At 43.4% G+C, this 22,580-nt stretch overlaps 1 protein-coding gene across 15 annotated transcripts in view; it reads right to left on the bottom strand.

Annotated features, from left to right (window-relative positions):
* Slc10a7 (solute carrier family 10 (sodium/bile acid cotransporter family), member 7) overlaps positions 1–22,580 on the bottom strand; it is a 224,690-nt gene that overhangs the window by 181,103 nt on the left and 21,007 nt on the right. For 13 of the 15 annotated variants that reach the window (XR_878921.2, XR_003947353.1, XR_387783.2 and 10 more), the window contains one exon: positions 21,752–21,827. The exons of 1 other annotated variant lie outside the window; for it this stretch is intronic. Coding sequence is in view for 9 of the 14 variants with exons in the window: in XM_006531488.2 (XP_006531551.1) it covers positions 21,752–21,827 (76 nt within the window). In the remaining 5 variants the exon portion in view is untranslated. Of the gene's footprint in view, positions 1–21,751; positions 21,828–22,580 lie in introns of those variants that run through there. One more of the 15 variants, XM_017313010.1, reaches the window with a different exon arrangement.

Here is a 22,580-nt window from a genome sequence, read left to right as displayed (position 1 = left end):
GGGAGCACAGGGAGATAGATCGCTGTGTGGGATACAGAAAGAGCTGCCCGTCCACAGGGGAGAGTAGGCCAAGTGTTTGACAACACTGTACTGAGAAAAGTTTTGTTTCTTTAAGTAGCTCTTCTTAAATTAATCCACTCTCTGAGGCACAGAAACATTTATGACACAAATGGATGGAAGTGGCTCAACCTGCACTTAAACCAGGAAGACAGACAAGCACATTGGGTGGGTACTAGCATTGGTGTGTACTACTGGGTGTGTGCTAGCATTGTTGTGTACTTCTGGGTGTGTGCTAGCATTGTTGTGTACTTCTGGGTGTGTGCTAGTATTGGTGTGTACTTCTGGGTGTGTGCTAGCACTGGTGTGTACGTCTGGGTGTGTGCTAGCACTGCTGTGTACTTCTGGGTGTGTGCTAGCATTGGTGTGTACTACTGGGTGTGTGCTAGCACTGGTGTGTACTTCTGGGTGTGTGCTAGCATTGTTGTGTACTTCTAGGTGTGTGCTAGCATTGGTGTGTACTTCTGGGTGTGTGCTAGCACTGGTGTGTACTACTGGGTGTGTGCTAGCATTGTTGTGTACTTCTGGGTGTGTGCTAGCATTGTTGTGTACTTCTGGGTGTGTGCTAGCATTGGTGTGTACGTCTGGGTGTGTGCTAGCACTGGTGTGTACTACTGGGTGTGTGCTAGCACTGGTGTGTACTACTGGCTGTGTGCTAGCATTGGTGTGTACTTCTGGGTGTGTGCTAGCATTGGTATGTACTACTGGGTATGTGCTAGCATTGGTATGTACTATTGGGTATGTGCTAGCATTGGTGTGTACTACTGGGTATGTGCTAGCAAGGGTGCTAACTGCAAGACAGAGAACAGTGTGTCAGAGTGAGAACACCACACCAAATCCCATTCTGAAGGGGAAAGAAACAAAACAAAACCAAAATCCAGTACCTCCTTAGTACTTCCTGATGCAAAGGATACTTAACTCCAGAGAGATAAATCTATTAGTACCTATAAACTGCTACTAGGGGCTTCGTTTTCCTCAAGGACTTAAGAGAGAGAATCCAGCCGGGCGGTGGTGGCACATGCCTTTAATCCCAGCACTTGGGAGGCAGAGGCAGGCAGATTTCTGAGTTCAAGGCCACCCTGGTCTACAAAATAAGTTCCAAGACAGCCAGGGATACACAGAGAAACCCTGTCTCGAAAAAATAAAATAAAATAAAATAAAATAAATAAAATGAAATAAATAAAAAGAGAGAGAGAGAAAATCCTTGACCACTACACAAAGAACACAAAGTCTGTGCGCGCTACATGGCTAACACATATCTCCAATTATATTTAAAGACATTTTTACAGCCTTTGTGCCAAGCTTACACTGCCAGCTCTTAAAAAATGAATTGTAACATTTTAAAGCTCTAAGGCTGGCTAATCGAGTCTGATCACAGTAGTTTACAATGGCATCAGAGGAACTTTTATTAGCTGCTGTTGCTACATTATAATGTTGAACATAGAGAGAGCAAGTAGGAAGGTAGATCCATCAGCTACACTCTCACCAAGAGCCCAAGGCACCAAAACGTCCGAATTGGATTTTTATATAGTCCTTGGAATAAATTCAGCTACACGTTTTTAAAGGTCCTAGAATTAGGAATGACCTAAGAGCAAATGTATTCATGTCTCCCAAATGTAACTAAAGAATGTAAAGTCTCATGGGTGAGGCAAACAGGAAAGGATGTTAAGATTTTTTAATAAGCATTAGTAATACTGATGTGAAGGGTGTCTATGATTGGTAAGGGACAGAGTCCCACCACTAAGATGTATTCTCAATTCATTTGAAAACCAGGAAGCAGTGCTCCCACATCCAACTCCAAAACAACAGCTTGTTATGAGGGACTGAAAACCAGCCCCTGTCACACAGAAGCCAGCCAGCCCCTGTCACACAGAAGCCAACCAGACCCTCACCAGTGGCTTACACTGTGACTCACAACTGCAATGCCCCCATGGTCACAGCAGATGACGATGATGCCCTTCTGATGGCTCGTCTGCTGGGGCTAAGAACAACAGTTGAGAGATTTAAATCAAATGAGCTCTTTTCATTTCAGGTTTTTTTGGATGGTAAACTCCCAACTAGCTACACAAAAGAAAATTGATCCAAACTGAAATAAACTCTCTAAAATTTAAGGTTATTCCAACAAAAGGGTTAATTAGGAAAACAAATTTTCTCCGACTGTTAATAATGAGAACAACACACACTATGTGCCCATAAGTAATGCGCAGGTATCTTTGATCTTCAGCCCCACGCGGTTTCTACTGCCTACTGTAGCCTGGCCTCTGGGACTCTCTTAGAACCAGACATCTGGCTACTTTGTTGTTTCAGACTAATCTCCTCCCGAGAGAGCTCAAAAAAAAAAAAAAAATATATGACACCAGGCAAGGAGGGTCCTGGCAGGGAAAAACATGACAATATTAGCAGATTCCTTTCTAGTGGAGAGAGTACCAAATAGTCTTGGATTTCTATAGGTCCTCTGGAGCACCTCGGCCCTGGGCTTTACCCTGGCATGATTTTAAAGGGATGTATAGAGGACCATTAAGGCCCATCAATCATCTTGCAAGTCCACTGAATGTTAATCACAGGCTATTGTATGTGATGAGAAAGTTGTGGGGAAAATATAAATCAGATTAACTCTTCACCCATCTGTTAGGGTTGGGCGATGACTGATAAGACAAAGAGTTTTAATTGTTAGCTGAAGGCTACACTAAAACTATGGGACAGTGTCTGAGCTCTGCAAACACTGCTCATGCCTCCGGTCCAGCCAACTCCCTGGCCTGTTTCTTTTTTTAGCCGGGACTTTTCTTTTTTCTAAGGAATCTCTGACAACAACCTTCTGGAAAGGTTTTATAAAGTGGGTTTCTTTCTGTGGAAATGAAATTGTGCGAAGTGATGCAGGCTAAACAATTCAAAGTCAAGGATAAAAATGGTATTTTTGTAGCCATGGAACCATCAATATTTTCCCCAAGGCAACAAATTACCATGAGTATCTTAATACCTGTTTAGAGATTATTATTCAAGACCTAAAATCTATACAACAGAGGAAGAAAAAAATCATTTACTGTTTGCTCGACAAATAAATCAAGTAGGATAAATGCATGATATGAATCTGACACTTCATCCTAAAATCCCATTTCACATTCACAAATCACATTCTTACATGATTGCAAACTTCGGCAATATTTGAAATCACATGAGCACTGTCACATGGTATTGGTATGGCTCTTATGTGGTGACAGCACACTCACAACTGTCAAAATGTCCAAGAGGCACATCCTGGACGTACTGTAGAGGAAAATGCCTTTTGTTTTTCTCTATCTTCTTAATGATACTGATATGAACAATGCAGCGATTTCAACCTTATACTATCTTTCACTGTAAATTCCAAATGCCCTATTTTATCACAGTAAAACCTACTCTAACATCCACTGTAACAAAATATCAACTAGGATACTCAGGAAATACAACCTAGATCATAGGTAAATAGCTGCTGCTTCTTCTTTTCCTTTTCCTTTTCCTTTTTCCTTTTCCCTTTTTCTCTCCTCCCCTCCCCTCCCCTCCTTCCCTTCCCCTCTCCCCCTCCCCTCTCCTCCCCTTCCTTCCTTCCTTCCTCCTTTCCTTCCTCCTTTCCTTTTGGAGGTAGTTCCTCTGTGTAGCCCTGGCTGTCCTGGAACTCCATCTGTAGACCAGGCTGGCCTTTAATTCAGAGATCCACCTGCCTCTGCCTCTCCCTCCCGAGTGCTAGATTAAAGGTGTGCGCCACCACGTCCCATGGTAAACAGCTTCTAAAAACCAAGGAACAAATGTATTACTGGCATCAGATTATCATAATTCAAAACAAAGAGTTGGTAGATAACACTGAGGAAATCAATATCATTTGTTGTCCTGAGACAAGGTTTCACACAGCTCAGGCAGGCCTTCAACTCCTGACCCCCTCCTCCTTCCCAAGTACTGGGATTACACATGTCGTGTGGATACCTAAAATTAGAAATCTTAAATTGAATCAACCTAACATGACATTCAATTTAAAAGGCAAACACAAGGGATTTATTTTCTTACCACAAAGGAAATGCATTTCTTTGTGTATTCAGGCAAATCCTCAAATGAGTTAATGGTATACATATACATACATACATTGTTTACACTGGTGTTCTGCCTCCATGTATGTTTGTATGCGGGTGTCAGATCCCCTAGAACTAGAATTATAGACAGTTGTGAACTGCCATGTGGGTGTTAGGATTTGAACCTTGGTCCTCTGGAAGAGCAGCCAATGCTCTTGCCCTCTGAGCTACCTCTCCAGCCCCTCTCCATTTCTTTAGAGTTTCATATGTGAACACAAGCTTAAACACAGTCTGAATTCCCCAAGACTCTACCATCTTACCCCTGTTTCTTGATCTACTGAGAAAAAATACATGGAGAAAAAAAAAATGAAATGAATGAAAATTGGTTTAAATCAATTTCCCATAGGTTCTATCCCCCAGATCACTCAGGAACTTAAAATTTCATTTGACTATGTCTCAAAACTTTCTTTTCTGGGTAGGAGGTGTGCACGTGTGTATACACATGTTCATATGTGTGGGTGTGGGAGTGCATGAAAGCAGGTCTGTGTGCAGATAGATGTATGCACATGCCTGTGGAAACCCAGGGTTGAAGTCAATTGTCTCCTGTGGGAGCCTTCCTCTATCACTTTGCACCTTACCAGTGGGGTAGGACCCCTCAGCTGAAGCCACAGCTCACAGTGACTTCCAGCCTGGCTGGCCAGCCTTTCTCAGGGATTCTGTGTCTCCATCTTTCTTGTGCTGGGAATACAGGAAGTCACCAGACCTACTCAGCATTTACCTGGATTCTGGGGATCTGAACTCCCGCCCCCATGCCTGTATGGCTAGCACCAACCACAATGACATCTGCCCAGCTCCTTGAAATCTGTGAGCTTTAACAGCTCCAGTCCCCTTAGCTGACTAGGCGGCTCCCTGCAGCACACAAAGAAGGCTGATTTGATTCATTTCGAAAAAATTGCAAAGCATTCCTTCAATAATAATAATAATAACAACAACAACAACAACAACAATGGTGGTCACCTAAGCTTTAGACCTTGTGAGACCCTGTGCTCACAGCAGAGGGGGGCGGGGAGTACAGCCTGAAGGTTTCCTAGAAGGCTGGTATTGGGAGGCAGCATGCCGAGAGACATCCTGCTGGACCTCAGGAACGCTATCTGTACAGTGTCTCCTAGACTGCCTTCAGACACTGACAAGCTCCAGCAAGCTACCCAACCATGGCAGCTTCCTGAAGAAGACATTGTATAAGGGCTGCCTCAGTTATTGGGTGTCTAGGACAAGCTGGGCTGTGGTGGCAAACATCTTTAATCCCAGTCTGGTCTACAGAGCAAGTTCCAGGACAGCCAGGGCCACACAGAGAAACCCTGTCTCGGGGTGGGGGGTGTGGAAGAGTCTAGTTCAGGGCTTGAAAACTTCAGAGGATGTCCCGCTTTGGTCTGAAAAAGCGCTTATACCCAGAGGAAGAGACTGCAGTGACAATAAGAGTGACGGTGACAGCAAAAGGGCCAGAGCCATGCTTCTAAAGGCCTAGCTTGCTCAGTGGAGGAAGGGAAAAGACCAAAGGGCCAGGAGGACAGCTCGGTGCACAAAAACACATGCAAGCCTGAGGATAGGAATTTTATCAGAAAATCCACAGCAGGAAGAGAGAACTGGCCCTCGACCTCTGACCTCCACATATGCACTGTGGCACATGTGTGCACCTATGCGTGTGAGGAACACAAACAAATATACAAATCGTGGTTAAAATAACTCAAGTCACCAGAAAAGAGAAGAAATGCCAAGGGTGGAGTGAGGGAGGAGGAGAGAAACACTCAGAGACAGAGGCGCTGGTTTTGGTTTTTGTTGTTGTTGTTGTTTTGTTTGAGACAGTTTTGCTCTACAGTACAGAATGACCTAGCATTCACAGAAATCATACAGCCTCACTCCCGAGGTACTAGGATTCCAACTGGAAGCCACCATACCTGCTTAAAAGAACATTTTAAAAAATACAAGGATAAAAAGTGATGGGGTGGGAGCTGTAGAGATGGGTCAGCAGTAAAGAACGCCTGCTGCTCCTGTCCAGGGCAGGCGCTGGCTCCCAGCACCCACACCGGGGAACCCACAATGGCCTGTGACTCCACTTCCAAAATCCAACTCCATTCTCTGCTTCCCCTCCCTCCCTCCTTGGACACCTCTTGTATGCAAGCAGCGCACATGCATACATTCAAGCACACACATTAAATAATTTTAATGAATACACACACACCTTTTAAAAGTTAAGTAAATGTGTATAATTCTTCTCACATTTTTTTTGTTTTGTTTTGTTTTTGTGTTTTGTTTTTTGGTTTTTTTTGTTTTTTGTTTTTTCGAGACAGGGTTTCTCTGTGTAACCCTGGCTGTCCTGGAACTCACTTTGTAGATCAGGCTGGCCTCGAACTCAGAAATCCGCCTGCCTCTGAATCCCAAGTGCTGGGATTAAAAGCCACCACTCCTGGCTCTCTTCTCGCTTTTACAAAATGAAAATCTTGTAAGCCAAGTCAGTCAAAGAGAGAAAATAGGAAATTTTTCCTCAGCTTATCTTCATTTAAAAAACATAACATGATTTTTCTACACCAACAGAAAAAATAGTACACTGAGCTCCTAGTCTTCGAAGCAATAACATGCCAATCAATAAGATAATGCAATATTCAATTAAAACGTGCCGGTCATTCAGATAAGCTGTTGAGAGAGCAATGATTAATTTATTGCCAATTAGTTGCATTCAATAGACTCCCCAATCACTATTACTTTATAAGCCAGTCTTCTAATAGCGATAGCAATAACTTACACTGTTTTGTAATTGGCAACGCGTGTTCACAAAGTTAAATTAATCATTTGACAAGACTGAATTAAGAACTATACACACTGGGGTGGGGGCAAGAAATATTTCATATAACCTGAGGAATGGAATGGACGTAGGCGTAAGGTTGACACATAGTAACAGGGTTTCTAACACTGCATTTAATCTTTCCCTTTATTTAAACTATCTTTAAAGAAAAAAGAAGTGTGTGGTGTCTTAACTAGAGTTTCAGATTCCCTTTATAACACTTGATAAGGTAGGAAATATTTCCGTAGGATTGGCTGCCTGAGAGAGTTTGGAGCTGAAATCAAAACAAACACAGGACAGTGGTTTCCTCTGCGCGGGCGTGGCGGGGCCTCTTGTGTGGGCATGGCAGGGCCCCTCAGCTTAGTTTTCAGCTTCTTCTCTGTAGGGGGCAGAATTCTTAAGACAGAACCTGCCTTTCCCTCCAACTCCCACCGCACAGCCATTTGGGGGCCAAATGACTCTTTCACAGGGTTTACCCTAAGACCATCAGAGGACAGAGATATTTATATTATAATTCATAACTGTAGTCTCCCCTCCCCCAGCCTGAAACCTGCTTGCTCAGGGGTGGAGCTTCCTGCTCATTCGTTCTGCCACGCCCACTGCTGGAACCTGCGGAGCCACACACGTGCACCTTTCTACTGGACCAGAGATTATTCAGCGGGAATCGGGTCCCCTCCCCCTTCCTTCATAACTAGTGTCGCAACAATAAAATTTGAGCCTTGATCAGAGTAACTGTCTTGGCTACATTCCTTTCTCTCGCCACCTAGCCCCTCTTCTCTTCCAGGTTTCCAAAATGCCTTTCCAGGCTAAAACCCAGGTTGTGGTCTGCTGGCCGGACACAACAATAACAATAGCAAAATTACAGTTATGAGTTAAAAACAAAAACAATCTTATGTTGGGGGTTATCACAACAAGGGACTATAGTAAAGGTCAGAGCATTGGGAAGTTGAGAACCACAACTCTAGGATAATGCAGGACATAGAAACAGCCTGTGTCACTCACCACCCAATCAAACTTTGCATCTCTGGGGCACCACAAAGCAATAACTTTGCCACCAGCTTGCCACAAGAAGCAATTTTTCAAGCTATTTGCTGGCTGAACTACAGTTGTTTCCTCCCTGGCTAGTTTCTTCTGCTCCCCACTGTGGTAAAACCATTCCAGCGACCAAGTCTCCACACAGTATCTGAGCTCACCCTCTCCACCAGATCCTGTCTCATAAATCTTCCAGAGTTTGCTATCCTGATCCCACAGAGCAAGTCCCAGCCACGCTGAGTAAGAACATGTGTCATTCACATTCAAGAGCCAACTCTTCAGAGAGCTCTGTAGGCCCATGACTTCCCTTACTGACCAGGCTCACCCATTCAGTCACCAGAACAGTATCTCACCCCTTAGTAACTGCAAGCACTCACAATCTGTTCTGGTAGTGCTGACTTCTACTCCTTAGTACTTACAAGTACTAAGCCAATCACTTTGGTGAAGAACCAACATGGCACTGGGATTTCAGTAGAGCTAATAATAGAGTTTTAATTTTGGATGAGGGATGGAAGTGTCCTGACGAGGTCAGGAATTCCTAGCTGTGGGACCTGAAACAGGTTTGTTAACTTCTCCATCCTCATTTGCCCAACTATAAAAGCAGCATAGTGTAAGACTATACAAATAAGATAATTAACACAATTCTTAGAGAAATGAAAAAGCTAAAGAGTGCTTTGTACAACATACCTAATATAGAAAATGTATTTATCACAGTAAGTGACCTAAAAGGAGTATTCTCACATATATTTTAATCTTAGATAAACTGGCGCTTCCATAAAGGAGAAACTGTTCATTTTAAACAATGGGCATCAACTTCATTCATTTAAAAAAATAAAATTTATCAGACATATATGTGGTAACATAAGTCTATAACCCAGCACTTAGGAGGCAGAAGCAAGATGATCTCTAGTTCAGGGTCAGCCTGGGCTACACAGGGAGTTCTAGGCAAACCTGGCCTACACAGTGTATCCTGCTGTGTTGGCTAGTGTTTATGTCAACTTGATACAGCTAGAATGAATCACCAGAGAGAAAGGAATTTCAATTGAGAAAATGCCTCTGAGTAGGCTAGGGGCAGGCATGTAGGGCCTTGTCTTATTTAGTGATTGATGGAGGAGGGCCCAGCCCATTATGGGTAGCACCACCCCTGGGCAGATGGTGGGGGGTTCTGTAAGAAAGCAGGCTCTGCAAGCCACGAGGAGCAGGCCAGTAAGCAGCACCCACCATGACCTCTGCATCACCTCCTGTCCCCAGGTTCTTACCCAGTGTGAGTCCCTGCCTTGGCTTCCCTCAATGGACTGGGATTCTGAATATGTAAGCACTTAAATAATCCCTTTCCTCCTCAAGATGCTTTTGGTCTCGGTGTTTCATCACAGCAACAGAAGCCCTAAGAGTAGTCCTAAGTGAGACACTTGGTTTTGTTTGTTTGTTTGTTTGTTGGTGGGGAGTGAGAATCTGCTAATGTTTTCTAATGTCCAAATCATTTTTTCCATAGAAGATATTTAAGTAGATGGTTTACCATCATCCAAAGTTACACAAGGAAAAGAAGACAGAGAGGATCCATTCAGCTAAAATCTTGTGCATGTTGTTTCATTCTTTGATGGCTTCAAAAATGCACAGTTAACACCAGAGAAGTTATTCATTTATCTCTAAGGTCCTGCCAGCTATAGAAAGCTCTTCCTTTCTTCCATTCAAAGTCCTTGAAGGCTCAAGGCAAACACTTAAGGGCATTTCTCCAAAGGCTATGGCTGCCTGTGTGGAAACAAAGTAGAAGAAATAGAAGTAACTGAAACATTCCAGGTATGCATCCTGACTTTTCTGTAAAGGTTTGACACTGGGCAAAGCGTAACTGGAAATGAATTACTGCCTTAATAGTATACAGAGTGGTGGTTTGAATAAGAAATGTCCCTCACTTGGACGCTTGGTCCCTAGGCTGTGGTGCTATTTAGGGGGAGGAGGGGCTTCAAGTGCCTTTGGGAGGTAAAGCCTTGCTGGAGGAAGTGTATCACTAGGGGCGGGCCTTGCTGGAGGAAGTGTATCACTAGGGGCGGGCCTTGCTGGAGGAAGTGTATCACTAGGGGCGGGCCTTGCTGGAGGAAGTGTATCACTAGGGGCGGGCCTTGCTGGAGGAAGTGTATCACTAGGGGCAGGCCTTGCTGGAGGAAGTTTGGGGGGAGGAGGGGGCTTTGAGCATTTATAGTCTCTCCCCACTCCCCGGTTGTTTTATGCTTGGTGTCTTCATTTGAAGATGTAAGCTCTCAACTTCCTGTTGCCATGTCTGGCTGCTGCCATGGCTTCCTTTCAAGATGAACACTTAACCTTCTAGAACCATAACTCAAAGTAAACTTTCATAAGCTGCTTTGGCCACAGCGCTTTGTCAAAGCAACAGAGCACTGACTGATGGCATCATAGAGATACCTAAGTACTCATTTATTTGAACAACTAGTTATGTGTTTGAAGGTGCATTGACAGTGTCTCTACACACTGGCTACAGCAGCTGCAACTGTGGATGAGACATACCCATGGTGATGGAGGAAGGCCCTTTCGTGAGACACAAAGGCCTTCACGATATACTATGCTAAAGATGTGTAGACACAAGGGAAGACCAGAGGACTTGGAAAAGTGATAGGGAATGCTTCCTAAAGGAAGAAGCTGCCAGTTAGAGAACACGCCCAGTCAATAACTCCTTATAGGGCAGTTTTACCAAGTTTGGACTTCTTGGTCTAATCTGGGGGGGACACTTATTTTTCCCACCAGGGTGGCTCAAGTTCTAAGTAATATATGAGCTTCCTGTTCAGGACTGGCTACCCTATTGCCGGGGACAGACAAGGCAGCATAGGTAATGAGCCACAGGCATTGAAGCAAAGAGCTAACCAAGGTCTTCATCCAGACCCCTCCATTCTTGCTCTCTAACCCTAAATGTTTTTGTGTTCATTTCTCATCTGTATAACGGGGACTAGCACAGTGTCTAACTTAAGAAAAGAGTGCTCTGTCCACTTCCCACTGCCACACAGCCATGTCTGTGACTGCGAGGGCTGCTACAAATTCAGGCCAGGCGTGTCCTCTTGTGCATGCAGGATAGGCCCCTGCTGGACCCACTCTGGGCAAGTGGGCTATAAACAACAGTCTGGAAGAACAAGTGCATGCCAACAATCTCCTTACACAAAGACCATGTGTATGTAATATCTTTAATTTTTATGATATTTACTTATTTTGTGTGACTATGCACACATAAGTGGACACAAGCATGTCACAGCATACACATGCCAGTCAGGAGACAAATGGCAGGGTCCACCACATGGGTTCAGGAGACAGGCAGGTTGTCAGGCTTGGCGACAAGTGCCGTTAACCACTGAGTAACCCTGTCAACCTCGCAATGATGAACTATTTGATAAAGAACCTACTGCAGACTCAAATGAAGGTGAAGGCATATCCATTCCTTTTTCTTCATAAAAAGGATAACACACACCAAGAAACATTTTTAAGCTAACCCATCATGAACTTAAACAATGATTGGTAGCTGTAACATATAAACATACTTTACCTCATAAGTTAGTTTGAACTTTGCAGTAGCACTGTTTCAAAGAACATACTGGACAGATAAGTGAGTGAGAAACACTTCTGATCACAAAGTGAATAATTCTCACAATAGGCTCTCTAAAATAGATTTTCACAAATGAGAAAATATGTCTACCCTAAGACACTATTTATCTCTACCCCGCCTGATCTACCCTTCCCTAGTTTGTCACAGTAAACAAGAAAAAGGTCCTTGTGACGGGTAGAGAACACATGGGCCTGGAACTCTCTTAGATGTCTGAACAGGTGAAGCCACAGCACATGAGGGATGGAGTCACTGGCTTCCTCAAACTCCACTTTACTGCCTTCACTATGAATATTCTCTTTTTGTTTTGTTTTGTTTTTTCGAGACAGGGTTTCTCTGTATAGCCCTGGCTGTCCTGGAACTTACTTTGTAGACCAGGCTGGCCTCGAACTCAGAAATCCACCTGCCTGCTCCTCCAGAGTGCTGAGATTAAAGGCATGTGCCACCACGTCCGGCTCATTATGAATATTCTTATGTTGCTTTAAGGAATGCAAAGAAAAGTCTCTGCAAAGAACACTCACAAGATGGCATCTAAATAAATACAAAAATAAGAAAAAACTGTCTGATTAAGGATGAGCACAGCAGGTTCTTTGGTGAACTTAAGTAACCCTGATTCTGACAGCATTGGTCTAGACTTGGAGGGGGCAATCCTTGACTGACAGGCCTGCCTGTCAACTAGAAATGAGGGAATGGGGAGATTGGTGTTGGAAGCACAGGCAGGCTAAGGAGACTCAACATAAAGTCAAAAGGACCATGTTCTCCAAGTGGCCAACACCACAGGAAGTGCCTGTACGTGACATAAAGCTGAGACTCCCCAGCAAGAGCCAATGTTGGAAGTCTATGCAGAGGATCACAGCAGCTAACTCACCCATGGGACTGGACAGCAGCTTGCCCTGCAGTAGTGTGGTTCCAAGCTGTGGTTCACAAAATGAGTTTAGTGAGCTAAGTTAGCTTGATCCTTCCCAGCATGCAAGGGAGGGAAGGAAGGAAATGAGAGGGAAAGGAAGATGGAATAAAGGGGCAAGGGAGCTAGCTACACAGAAAGGCGATATTTTGGGAAACTCAGCTTCTACAAGTGGGAAATATTTAAAAATAAAAATCACTAAATTCTAAATATAGTATACAAGTTCAATATCTTGGCACTTGATTCAACCCAGCTCAGGGAACCCTCCTGATATACTAAGGCCATTGGTTTGCATCCAAGCGTTCTTGACCATGAGTACTCTTGGAAATCTCACTACATTTTATGACAGGGTGTTCTCATTAGGTACTTAAAGATACAACTTGGTATCTTCGGAAAGCAAGTAAGTTTAAAAGACTGTAGCAAAGATCAAGCAGGACTCCACAGTTTCTGTGGTCATAATAAGCAGCCAATGCCAAACCCCTTCGTGTGAAAGATGCAGCTAGAATAAAATGCCTGTTTAGGAGGCCTACAAATTCACACAGCAATGAGCCAAAGCATAAACATCTACAGTTAAGGATCAAGGCCACTGAGCTAGCTAGGGGTAGGGCCAAAAGAGAAAGAGCTGACTGCTGAAGTTAAACTTCTTCATATTTCCATAAACCCAGGAAGTCGGCAAAATACTGAGAAAAAGTCCATTTTCCAAAGTAACAACTTCATAACTATATGCAAATGCAGGAACCAAAAACTTTTCAAAATGTGCATACCCAGAATCTGAACATAAAGGTAAAGATAATCAAACTATCATAAGACACAATAAGGGCTGGAGAGATGGCTCAGCAGTTAAAAACGCTGACTATTCTTCCAGAAGTCCTGAGTTCAATTCCCAGGAACCACATGGTGGCTCACTACCATCTGTAACGGAATCCAATGCCCTCTTCTGATATGTCTGAAGACAGCTACAGTATACTCATATACATAAAATAAATAAATATATCTTTAAACAAACAACATAATAAATTGATCATTACTTATAAGACTGTTAAAAGAATATGTTATTTAGACAAGCATTTCCCCAAATCAGCAAGGGATCCAAGATTCCACTTAGACAAGGAGCCTGGTGTTTGAAATGGTCACTAACCACAGTGAACATGATTCATGAAGACACTGTGATGTAAAAGAGGATTAGACTAGGAGCAAATGTTTATGCTGAGAGAGAAAAGGCACCTGTGGGCTTCAGCTTATTCATAGGGCAGTGCCAGGATGCCTTCCTAGGTGCTGAGTCTGAGGAAAACACCATGTGTGTTTATTCAATCTTTCTGGTTCCAAATTCTAAAAACAATATTCCAAGGAGTAATTTGGTTCCTATGACCTTTTGTTCTCTGAAGATATTATCTTGGATAGCTGATATAAATATTCCAGGTTACACACACATATTACTAACATGCTAACTAATAAACTGCAGTTATCCAACTTATTAAATGTAGTTGAACATCTACCATCCTGTAAGTTTATTTAAAACACTAATCATCTTAATATTTACCCACTGTCTATTGCTTATTAAACTGAAGCACTTATAAAGGCACCACACAAAGGAAGACACATCAAGCACTCAGTACATGCTTTCAACGAAGAGAGTAACTAGATGCGCACATTTAGAAGAATGAAGCCATTTCTGCTTGGTTTTGACCCCAGGACAAGGGCTAAGATGCATTTTATATACCAAAGCAAACTTGGCCTCCAGGTCTTCCCAACATCCCTAGATCCCTTCCTGCCATACCCTGTCCCCAACCCTGAACATTTCAGCCCAGGGGCTGGGTTGCCCTTCTCCCATTGGCTCTTAAGTATAAGAGGTGTACATTTTGGTCCCCCTCTCCTCCCTCTCTTTCTCCTTCTCTTCTCACTCTCTGCTTTCTCTCTCTTCCCCCCTCCTTTCTCTCCCTTCCCTTAGCAACTTCCTTGACCTCTTTCCCTGGGGCCAGTGAACTCCACTGTCTCAGAGCAGCATCCCAATGAGCCTCCCTTTACCTGGCTTGAACTGGCTCACTTCACTGGAGAAATAACTAATCAATTCCAGAAGTAATAGAGCTGGGCGTGCAATGCAGCCCAGTACTCTCGGCACTGAGAGTACTGAGACACTGGGACCATGAGTTCAATGCCAGCTGAACTACAGAATGAATCCCAAGCCAGTAGAAACGACACAGCGAGACCTGGTCTGGAAAGCAAGAAACTCTGGAAGAGGAGGAGGGAGGGCATCCTCCAGCCAGGCTCTGACTGGAGAACAATACTGGTTCTTTCTTAACTGATCCCTCACACTTTGCATGCATTGCAATGTGCAGACCAGTCAGGCCCAAGTGAGCCATCTGTGAAATGCTTATGTAATTACTATTGTTCCCTGAATGGCTTAGGCAAGGGTCAGAGAGGTCTGGAACTTAGGGGAACCTGCAGATAGTGAAGGTAAAGAAAGGAGTGCAAAGCATGCTTGATTCCAAGGCAAGGGCAACCCAGTGCTCAAAACCCATTAATTACCACACCTTACGCTGGGCCTGCTCACTCTCCACCCAAGAGCAGAGCAGCCGGAGTAGAGCTCTACACAAAGGTGCAGGTCACATGCTTGAGCTCTGGAGAGCAGGATTGACTCCGAAGCAGGAATCTGGCCTGGCTGATGTTCTTTTCAAGTTCAGGCCTCGGGAATCCACTCCCCTTGAGGTGGGAAAAGGGCTAAACATGAAAAAGTGAAGTAACAACACCAAAGAGCAAATTCAGAGAACAGTGTCAAGGAACCAGAAGTAAGATGTAAGGGGATGGCCATGGTATCAAAGGCTGAAGCCACGTAGGACCGAACTGATTCTTGGCGGCCGGACACCATTTTGTCCACTGGATTCTTCTGCCTGCTCGGGAGAATGGAAGATAGACTGAAAGGCATTGGACTTAAGTGAGAAAAGCCTGAGGTAGATTAAAAACCTTGAGAACGTATATTTAACCACATTTACAACGGCTTACATTGGAACCAGTCAGCTCTTTCTGGTGCTCCTAAGAATCCAATCAGGGCCTGAAGGTGTGCTAAAGCTAAAGCTAAAGGCGAGGAGGGCAGAGACGAGGCAGAAAGCCGTGTGCTGCTACCACTGCTGTCCTGTCATCCAAGGGAAATTAGTGCCCCACTAAAATGAGTGCAAGAGGCAGCTTGCACACAGCTGAGGGCTTGCACACAGCTGCAGGCGTACACAGTTGGCAGCTTGTAAGAAGGTGCAACACTTATCTCATTTCTTCCCACATGCCACTAGCCCACTACCCACTGAACCAAGCATAGGCTGCCCCACTGACAGGAGGAGAAAGTAAGGGATGGATGGTACTCTGCTTGCTAAGGGCAGTGACTGACGGACAGGCTTCCCTCCCTGAGTGGATCAGATTTGCTCTGACTGCCTTTATAAATGTTTCAAAGAACGTCATCTTCATAGAGCGCTGCATTAGCAAAGGTGGCTCCCCACTGATAATGCAAAATAACCCTGATAAGCCAGGGACTGAACTCTCCCTCTCCACCTGGACTGCCATGATCTTGACCTTTCACCTCTAGCAAAAAGCTCCGAGCTACACGTACAAAGCTGGTAATGAGGGCTTCATTTGCTTTCCAAGCAGTGAGAAAACCTTTTTTAAATACACTCAGGTAGTCATGACCTTCACCTGTGACTTAAAAAGAGTTCACCAGACATAATAAAGATCTTTGCTCAGGGGACACCTCTTAAATCTCCTTTACAAAGATCTGGACACCAGCCCCATTGACGAAACTATACACACACTTCTATACTCCAAATCAAAATGTTTCTTTAAAGTGTATTTGGAATTCATGTGTCTATTATCAAAGGAGTCTAAAATCCTTCTACCTCATAAACACTATATAATTAAAAACCTCAATTATGTTTCTATTTGAAAACAAGCATGCTAACGTAATCCTTTATTAGGCAAGACAACAACCTAATGCCTCCAAATAGAAACACAATCCAGTTTCCCAAGCAGAACTCAATCTACTTGTGTGTATTTGGGACTTTTCTACATTAAGATAAGAAAACAATAATTTAGTAAAAAGAGTCCCTCTAAAATGATTTCACTCTTCTACTTTTGCGTAGTTTCTAACAGAAGCCAGAGGTCTGAGTCTTCTCAGAGGCTAGCAGACTGAAGGGCAGACAGAACACAAGCCCTGCACACAAGCAAACAGGATGCTGCCTTAGCAGTGAACAGAGAAATGAAGCCCAGCTTCCTCTCGCTTTTGGAGAAACGAGGTCTAGCCTCCTCTCCCGTTTTCTGGCTAGTGGGTCATAAAACCAGATTACTCACTGACTCTCCCTTCTTTCCCAAAATCCTCATGTGACAGGTCATCCTACTCCATGCTTGGGGACAAAGAGGCAAAGAAGACCTTACAAGGACACCAGAGCAAGTATGACCAGCAGACCGTCTTATGCCCCCAGTGCACTGGTCATAACCATGCCATCCACTTGGGTCCTCTACTGCTACAAACTTCAGGCTCTGCATACAGAAGCATGCAGCCTCCTGAGCCTTTTTGGTCCCATTTCGGAAGCTTCTCCCATGCCAGGTAAAACTTCAGTTAAACAAGTCTGCTCTGTCTTTTTAATTAATCTATCTTCTGTTACAGACTTGGAAGAAGATGGCTTCCTCTGTGACAAAAGTTTATCTATTTTCCTTATTCCTTATGGTAAAAATGGTAAAAATGAGAAAAGTCTTAGGTGAAATGGCCACGTAGCTAGCCTTACACACTACATCCTATTTCTGAAGGTGGACATAGGCACAGAGGTGCCGTTACACCTTGAAATGCATGCACAGGTTTATATACCACTTGCAGACAAAACAGAATTCATACTGTGAAAGACAAAGAGAATAGCTAGGCCCATCCGCAGATACTGGAAACCAAAAGGCGGATAGACTAAGGCCAAAAAAAATTTAAGCTCACTACTGTAATAACCCAGGCAGTACTCATGCAACTGATACACACAATTTATCTTGGGGATATGGGGGAGGAATGATAAGCCGATCTAAGCAGCCTGCCTACAAGAGTCCTTTAAAGGTGGAGGGACCTGCTACAGTGATTCTGATACCAAGCACAGCATTAAATACAGGGAAGGGTTCGCACTGTCAAACAGGGTCTGAAGCGCCTTCCTCTGGTCCCTGCCTTGTCCAGTGGGATTCCTGCTGTCTTTTCTGTCTTCACTCTGCTATTTTCTTTTCCCTTCAGACTTCTGAAGGCAGAGTGCTTGCTTCCATTTCTCTCTCACCTCTGCAGCTTCACCCAGCAGTTAGGACCCACATGCTCCAGTTTTAGAGGATGCCTTTGAGTGAATTCTCCTTTGCTAAGCTTCCAAGAGAATACTGAGGCACAAGTAGGGAGTACCTCTTCTCCAGAATGCTGCCCTAGATAGTGTTTGGCTCTGAAGTAACATTAGCATAGATGAGAGAGAGATGTCTTTATAACCACGCTGTAAAAAACTAATAACTCCAAACATAAGGCAGTAATTTTCCAATCTTTTAAAAAATAAATTTCTTCTATAAAAGGAATTCCCATGACAGTTACTGTAAGTTGTACATAACTTAGATTTGAATATGAAGATTCTCTTGGCAAGACCCATAGATTTTAAGCCTTTGAAAGGCTTTTCTGGGGGGAGAGTAAAACTTCTTATCCCAGAACCTTACATTTAAAACAGAAATCTAACTAAATAAATGTACGTGCTTTTCAGCAATTATATTATAAACTGTATAAAATATGTTATTTTATTATCTTATGCTTTGCAATGAGATTACCTCTGTAAACCTTTTTTGCTTTTTCTACTATTTAAAAATAAGCTACAATTGCATGTGTTCGCTCACACAGACACACACACACACATGCATGCATGAACCACTTACACCATAAGTTAGTTGTACAATATCAACAGTATATCACAATTTTGTAGTTCGGAGGAAATGCACTTCAAATACTAAAATAAATAAATAACAGTTATAAAACAGTTACGGAACCACGTTGCCAGCATTTACATTAAGACGATTGACAACGTACATGTTACAAAGTTAAACTGTCAGCCAACCCCACCCCTGAAGAGCATTTTCAAGCATGTGTATGATGAGCCCAGGAAACGGCTCAGAGCGGGGAGGTGCTCGCCTTTAAGCCTGGTGACCTGAGTTTGATCCCCAGAACGAACTGACCCCCCACAAGTTGTCCTCTGACCTTCAAATGCACCCTGGAGCACATGCGCTGTGGCCCTCCTTCTCCCTTCCTTCTTCACATGCTCTCCCTCTCCCTTTCTTAAATTCCTACATAAGAATATACTACACTTTGCTCTAAAGCTCACCCTCTGTGATCTCTGAATTCCATTCTCCAGTCTGCAAGACAAGAACCCAAAACCCAGAGTATAGTCAGAATAGCTAAGGTGGACCAGTTAGCCGGAGTTCAGAAAGAACTAGGGTAAGTTTATTCAGGAGGAGGCCTCCGAGAAAATTACATCAGGCGAATGAAAGTGACTTTCAAATGGACATATTAGAATGGCAAAATTTTCACACTGACAAGATCAAGTGATGACAAGGTTGCAAACATAGGTTTAAACATAAAATGACACAGCTGCTTCGGAAGTTACTGTGCGAAGTTCTTCCAACAGTTAAACATCCATTACATAGGTTTAAACATAAAATGACACAGCTGCTTCGGAAGTTACTGTGCGAAGTTCTTCCAACAGTTAAACATCCATTTGTGACATAGAAAGAACTGGATACAGAAAGCCTGGAGATTGTCCACTTCAGCAACCATGAGCAGGGGATAAACTACGCAAAGATGTTTCTTCCTTGGTCCAAAGGCAATGAAACATCAAAGGATCCAGTTTTCCCGCTAATACATTTTCCTCAAGAGAAATAGCAGTGCATGTCCAGTTAAAAAGTGTGCATGAGAACTCACCCCTCCAAACTAGAAACTGTCCATATGTCAATGGACAGGTGGGTGGATAAACAACCTGTACCTCTGCAAACCACCACTCAGCAACAAAACAAAACAAAACAAAAGCAAACTAACTAAAGGATTGATGAACACAAAATAGATTAAGTTGCAAAATAATTACAATGAGTAAAAGAAGCCAGGAAAAAAAAAAACTAAAAAACAAAAAGCAAAAGCAGGAAGCGATACTGTAGGATTCCAGGTTATAAAACTCCAGAATATGCAAACTAGTCTAAAGTGACAGAAACAGACCCAAGGTTGCTGCATCTTGAGAGGGGTGCTAGAAAGGGTAAGAGGAGAGGGTGTCCAGGAACGCAGGAAACTTTTCAGGGTGCTATGGTTTGAGTGTGTTTCCCCACAGCAGACAGTGGCACGTCTGCAGTCCCAGCTGTTGGGCAGGCTAAGGCAGGAGGCTCGCTGGAGCTCAGGGCCAGGCTGAGTAACACAGCAAGATCCCCACAGAACAAAAGGGAGACCAATGTCTCCCTCACTGGAAGTTTCTCACTGGAAACTGAACCTCTAACCCAGCAGTTCTCAATATGTGCATCTTGGCCACTGAGGGTCAAACGACCCTTTGACACGGGTCACCTAAGACTACTGGAAAATGCAGATACTTACAACTCATAACAGTAGCAGACTTAGTTAAGATACAACAACAGAAATAATTTTACAGTTGGTGTCACCACAACATGAGAAACTATATTAAGAGGTTGCAGCATTAGGAAGTTTGAGACCCACTTCTCTAGAGTAAGCACACTGTGGGGTGCAGCCTCTGCGGGGACTTAAGCCTTGGAGATCCACCCTCAAGGATGAATTAACTAAATGAAAAGGGGCTCATGGCCATGACGTCCTTCTGCTCTTTCTCACCAGTTCTCTCTTCCCCTTCAGCCTTCACCACGGGATGGGACAGCAAGAAAACCCTCACCAGATGCAGACCACTCAACCTAGACTTCCCTACCTCCCAGGCTGCAGATATAAATCTCTGCTCTTCATAATTACCCAGCTCTAGTGTTCTGTTCAAACAGCATGGAATGGACACAGGAGGTAATGAGTGTGCTCACTGTGTTGAGAGTAGCCATTCCTCTTAAGGGAGCTGCATTCAGAACAAGGAGATAGACAATACCTTGAAGAGAACTAACACTGGCTCTAGATTAGATACACCAAACTGTGACAAATGAAATACTCGGCATAAAGAAACGGCTTTAGTTGGCTTTCTTTCTCCATTTTATTCCTACTCCAAGAAGCTAAACATGACTGGGAGACATGACACTTGTCTTCCCTTTAAAGGATGGTTTTACAGACACAGATGGGGGGAGGGGGAGTGGAGAGAGAGAGATGTGTGATAAATTATATATAGATAAATAATAGATAAATAGATGATAGCTAGATAGATAATATTGATTGACATATGCTAAGAGGTAGATATGTAATACATAAAGATATAATTAGATTGTAGGTAGTAGATAGAGATATAGTAGATAGATTGATAAATGCTACATAGACGGTAGATTGATAAATAGAATATAGGTAGGTATATAGATGACAGACTGATGGGTGAGATAATTGATACATATGTGTATGGTTTATCACATGCAATGAGTTTAACATAGTTATTTTTCAAAAGAATAGAGCAGGCATGCAGTAAAGTATTTTTAGAACCAGTAAGAGGATAACCACTCGAACAGAAAGGAACCCTAGGAATGATGTGGGGTACCCTATTACCTTCCCCTCTTCCCTAAGACCACTTTCTTCACAGATGAGCATGGAAGAAGACCAGGTGGAAAGGAAGGGTCCTCAGCCTGACGTCACCGTGCCTTTCAACCAAGGGGCACCTGCAACAGCGGCAGGCAGACAGCTTCCATCTGGATTTTAACACAGACTTTTGCCACAGTTGGGTAACTGCTTTGATCTCATCCTAGAAATGTGGATTTCTTTTTCATACCACCTATATTTGCTACTAAACATACTGAATCGTGCCCAGTAATTGAATTTATTATTTTTTTTTTAAGGAACTAAGAAGCGGCTACAGGCTTGCGTCTGTGAGTCTGGTATGAAAGGTTCCGTCCTTTGGACTGTGCTTCCTTCATCCCCAGCTTCCTACTGACAGGAAGGTCACCATAGCTACTTCATTCTTCTCCCTTGCTCTTCCCTCTGAAGACCTAGCAGTTTTAGCATCAACCTAATGCACATCAACAGCCACACCGCTCATAAACGGCTCACAGGAGTTGTCTGCAATGATTCTTTCACATCCAAAGCACAGCACACACGATTAAATACGGTTATCCCCGTGACTCACCTCATTTCCACCAACTGCCTTGGTTAAAATCACGGCAGAAGACACAGGGGGTGGCATGCAACCTACTGTCTGCAGACTGAAAAATAAAAGAAAATCCAATTGTAAGTAGCTCCTCCTTTCCAGTTGTAAATAATTCCCACTAGTTAGTCCTAAAGAGCAGAGCTGAACAAAGAAACAGTGCTTACGGACACACTCTCCCTCTTGCGCTTAGACACCATGGGACCTGGTATGGGTCCTGAAAGCTCATTACATTCTACAGGCTTAGATGGTTTTCTTAAGTTGTTTACATGGTGAGGGACTGGGATTTAGTGTAGTTGGCAGAGTACTTGGTAAATATACAGAACACCCTGGGTTTTATCCTTAGCACCACATACAATAAGGCAGTGGTGGCACACACCTTTAATCCCAGCACTAGGGAAACAAAGGTAGGCAGATCTCTGGGTTCGAGGCCAGCCTGGTGTAGAGTGAGTTTCAGGACAGCCAGGGCTACACAGAGAAACCTTGTCTCAAAAAAACACAAATAATAATTAATAATAATAATAAATAAAAATAAGACCTGCCTATAATCCATCCCATTAAAACACACATACACTAAACTTTAATTATGGAGTTCAAAAAGTCACTAGGTTATGTTAAGTGGAGTCACTGAATGATAAGTAAAATAGATAACATAATCTTGGGTTACTGTCACAGACATCTCCAGGAACTAGTACAATGACACACACCTGTGGTCTCAGCTAATCAAACACACGGCAAGAAGGAACACGAGTTCAAAGACAACCGAGGCAACACAATGCTCTGTCTCCAAAGAAAATCTCTGTGCTTTCTC

Source organism: Mus musculus, chromosome 8, assembly GCF_000001635.26.
Source record: "Mus musculus strain C57BL/6J chromosome 8, GRCm38.p6 C57BL/6J".
NCBI lineage: Eukaryota > Metazoa > Chordata > Mammalia > Rodentia > Muridae > Mus > Mus musculus.
The sequence above is the reverse complement of the archived record's forward strand: the minus strand, read 5'-3'. Positions and strand labels throughout refer to the sequence as shown.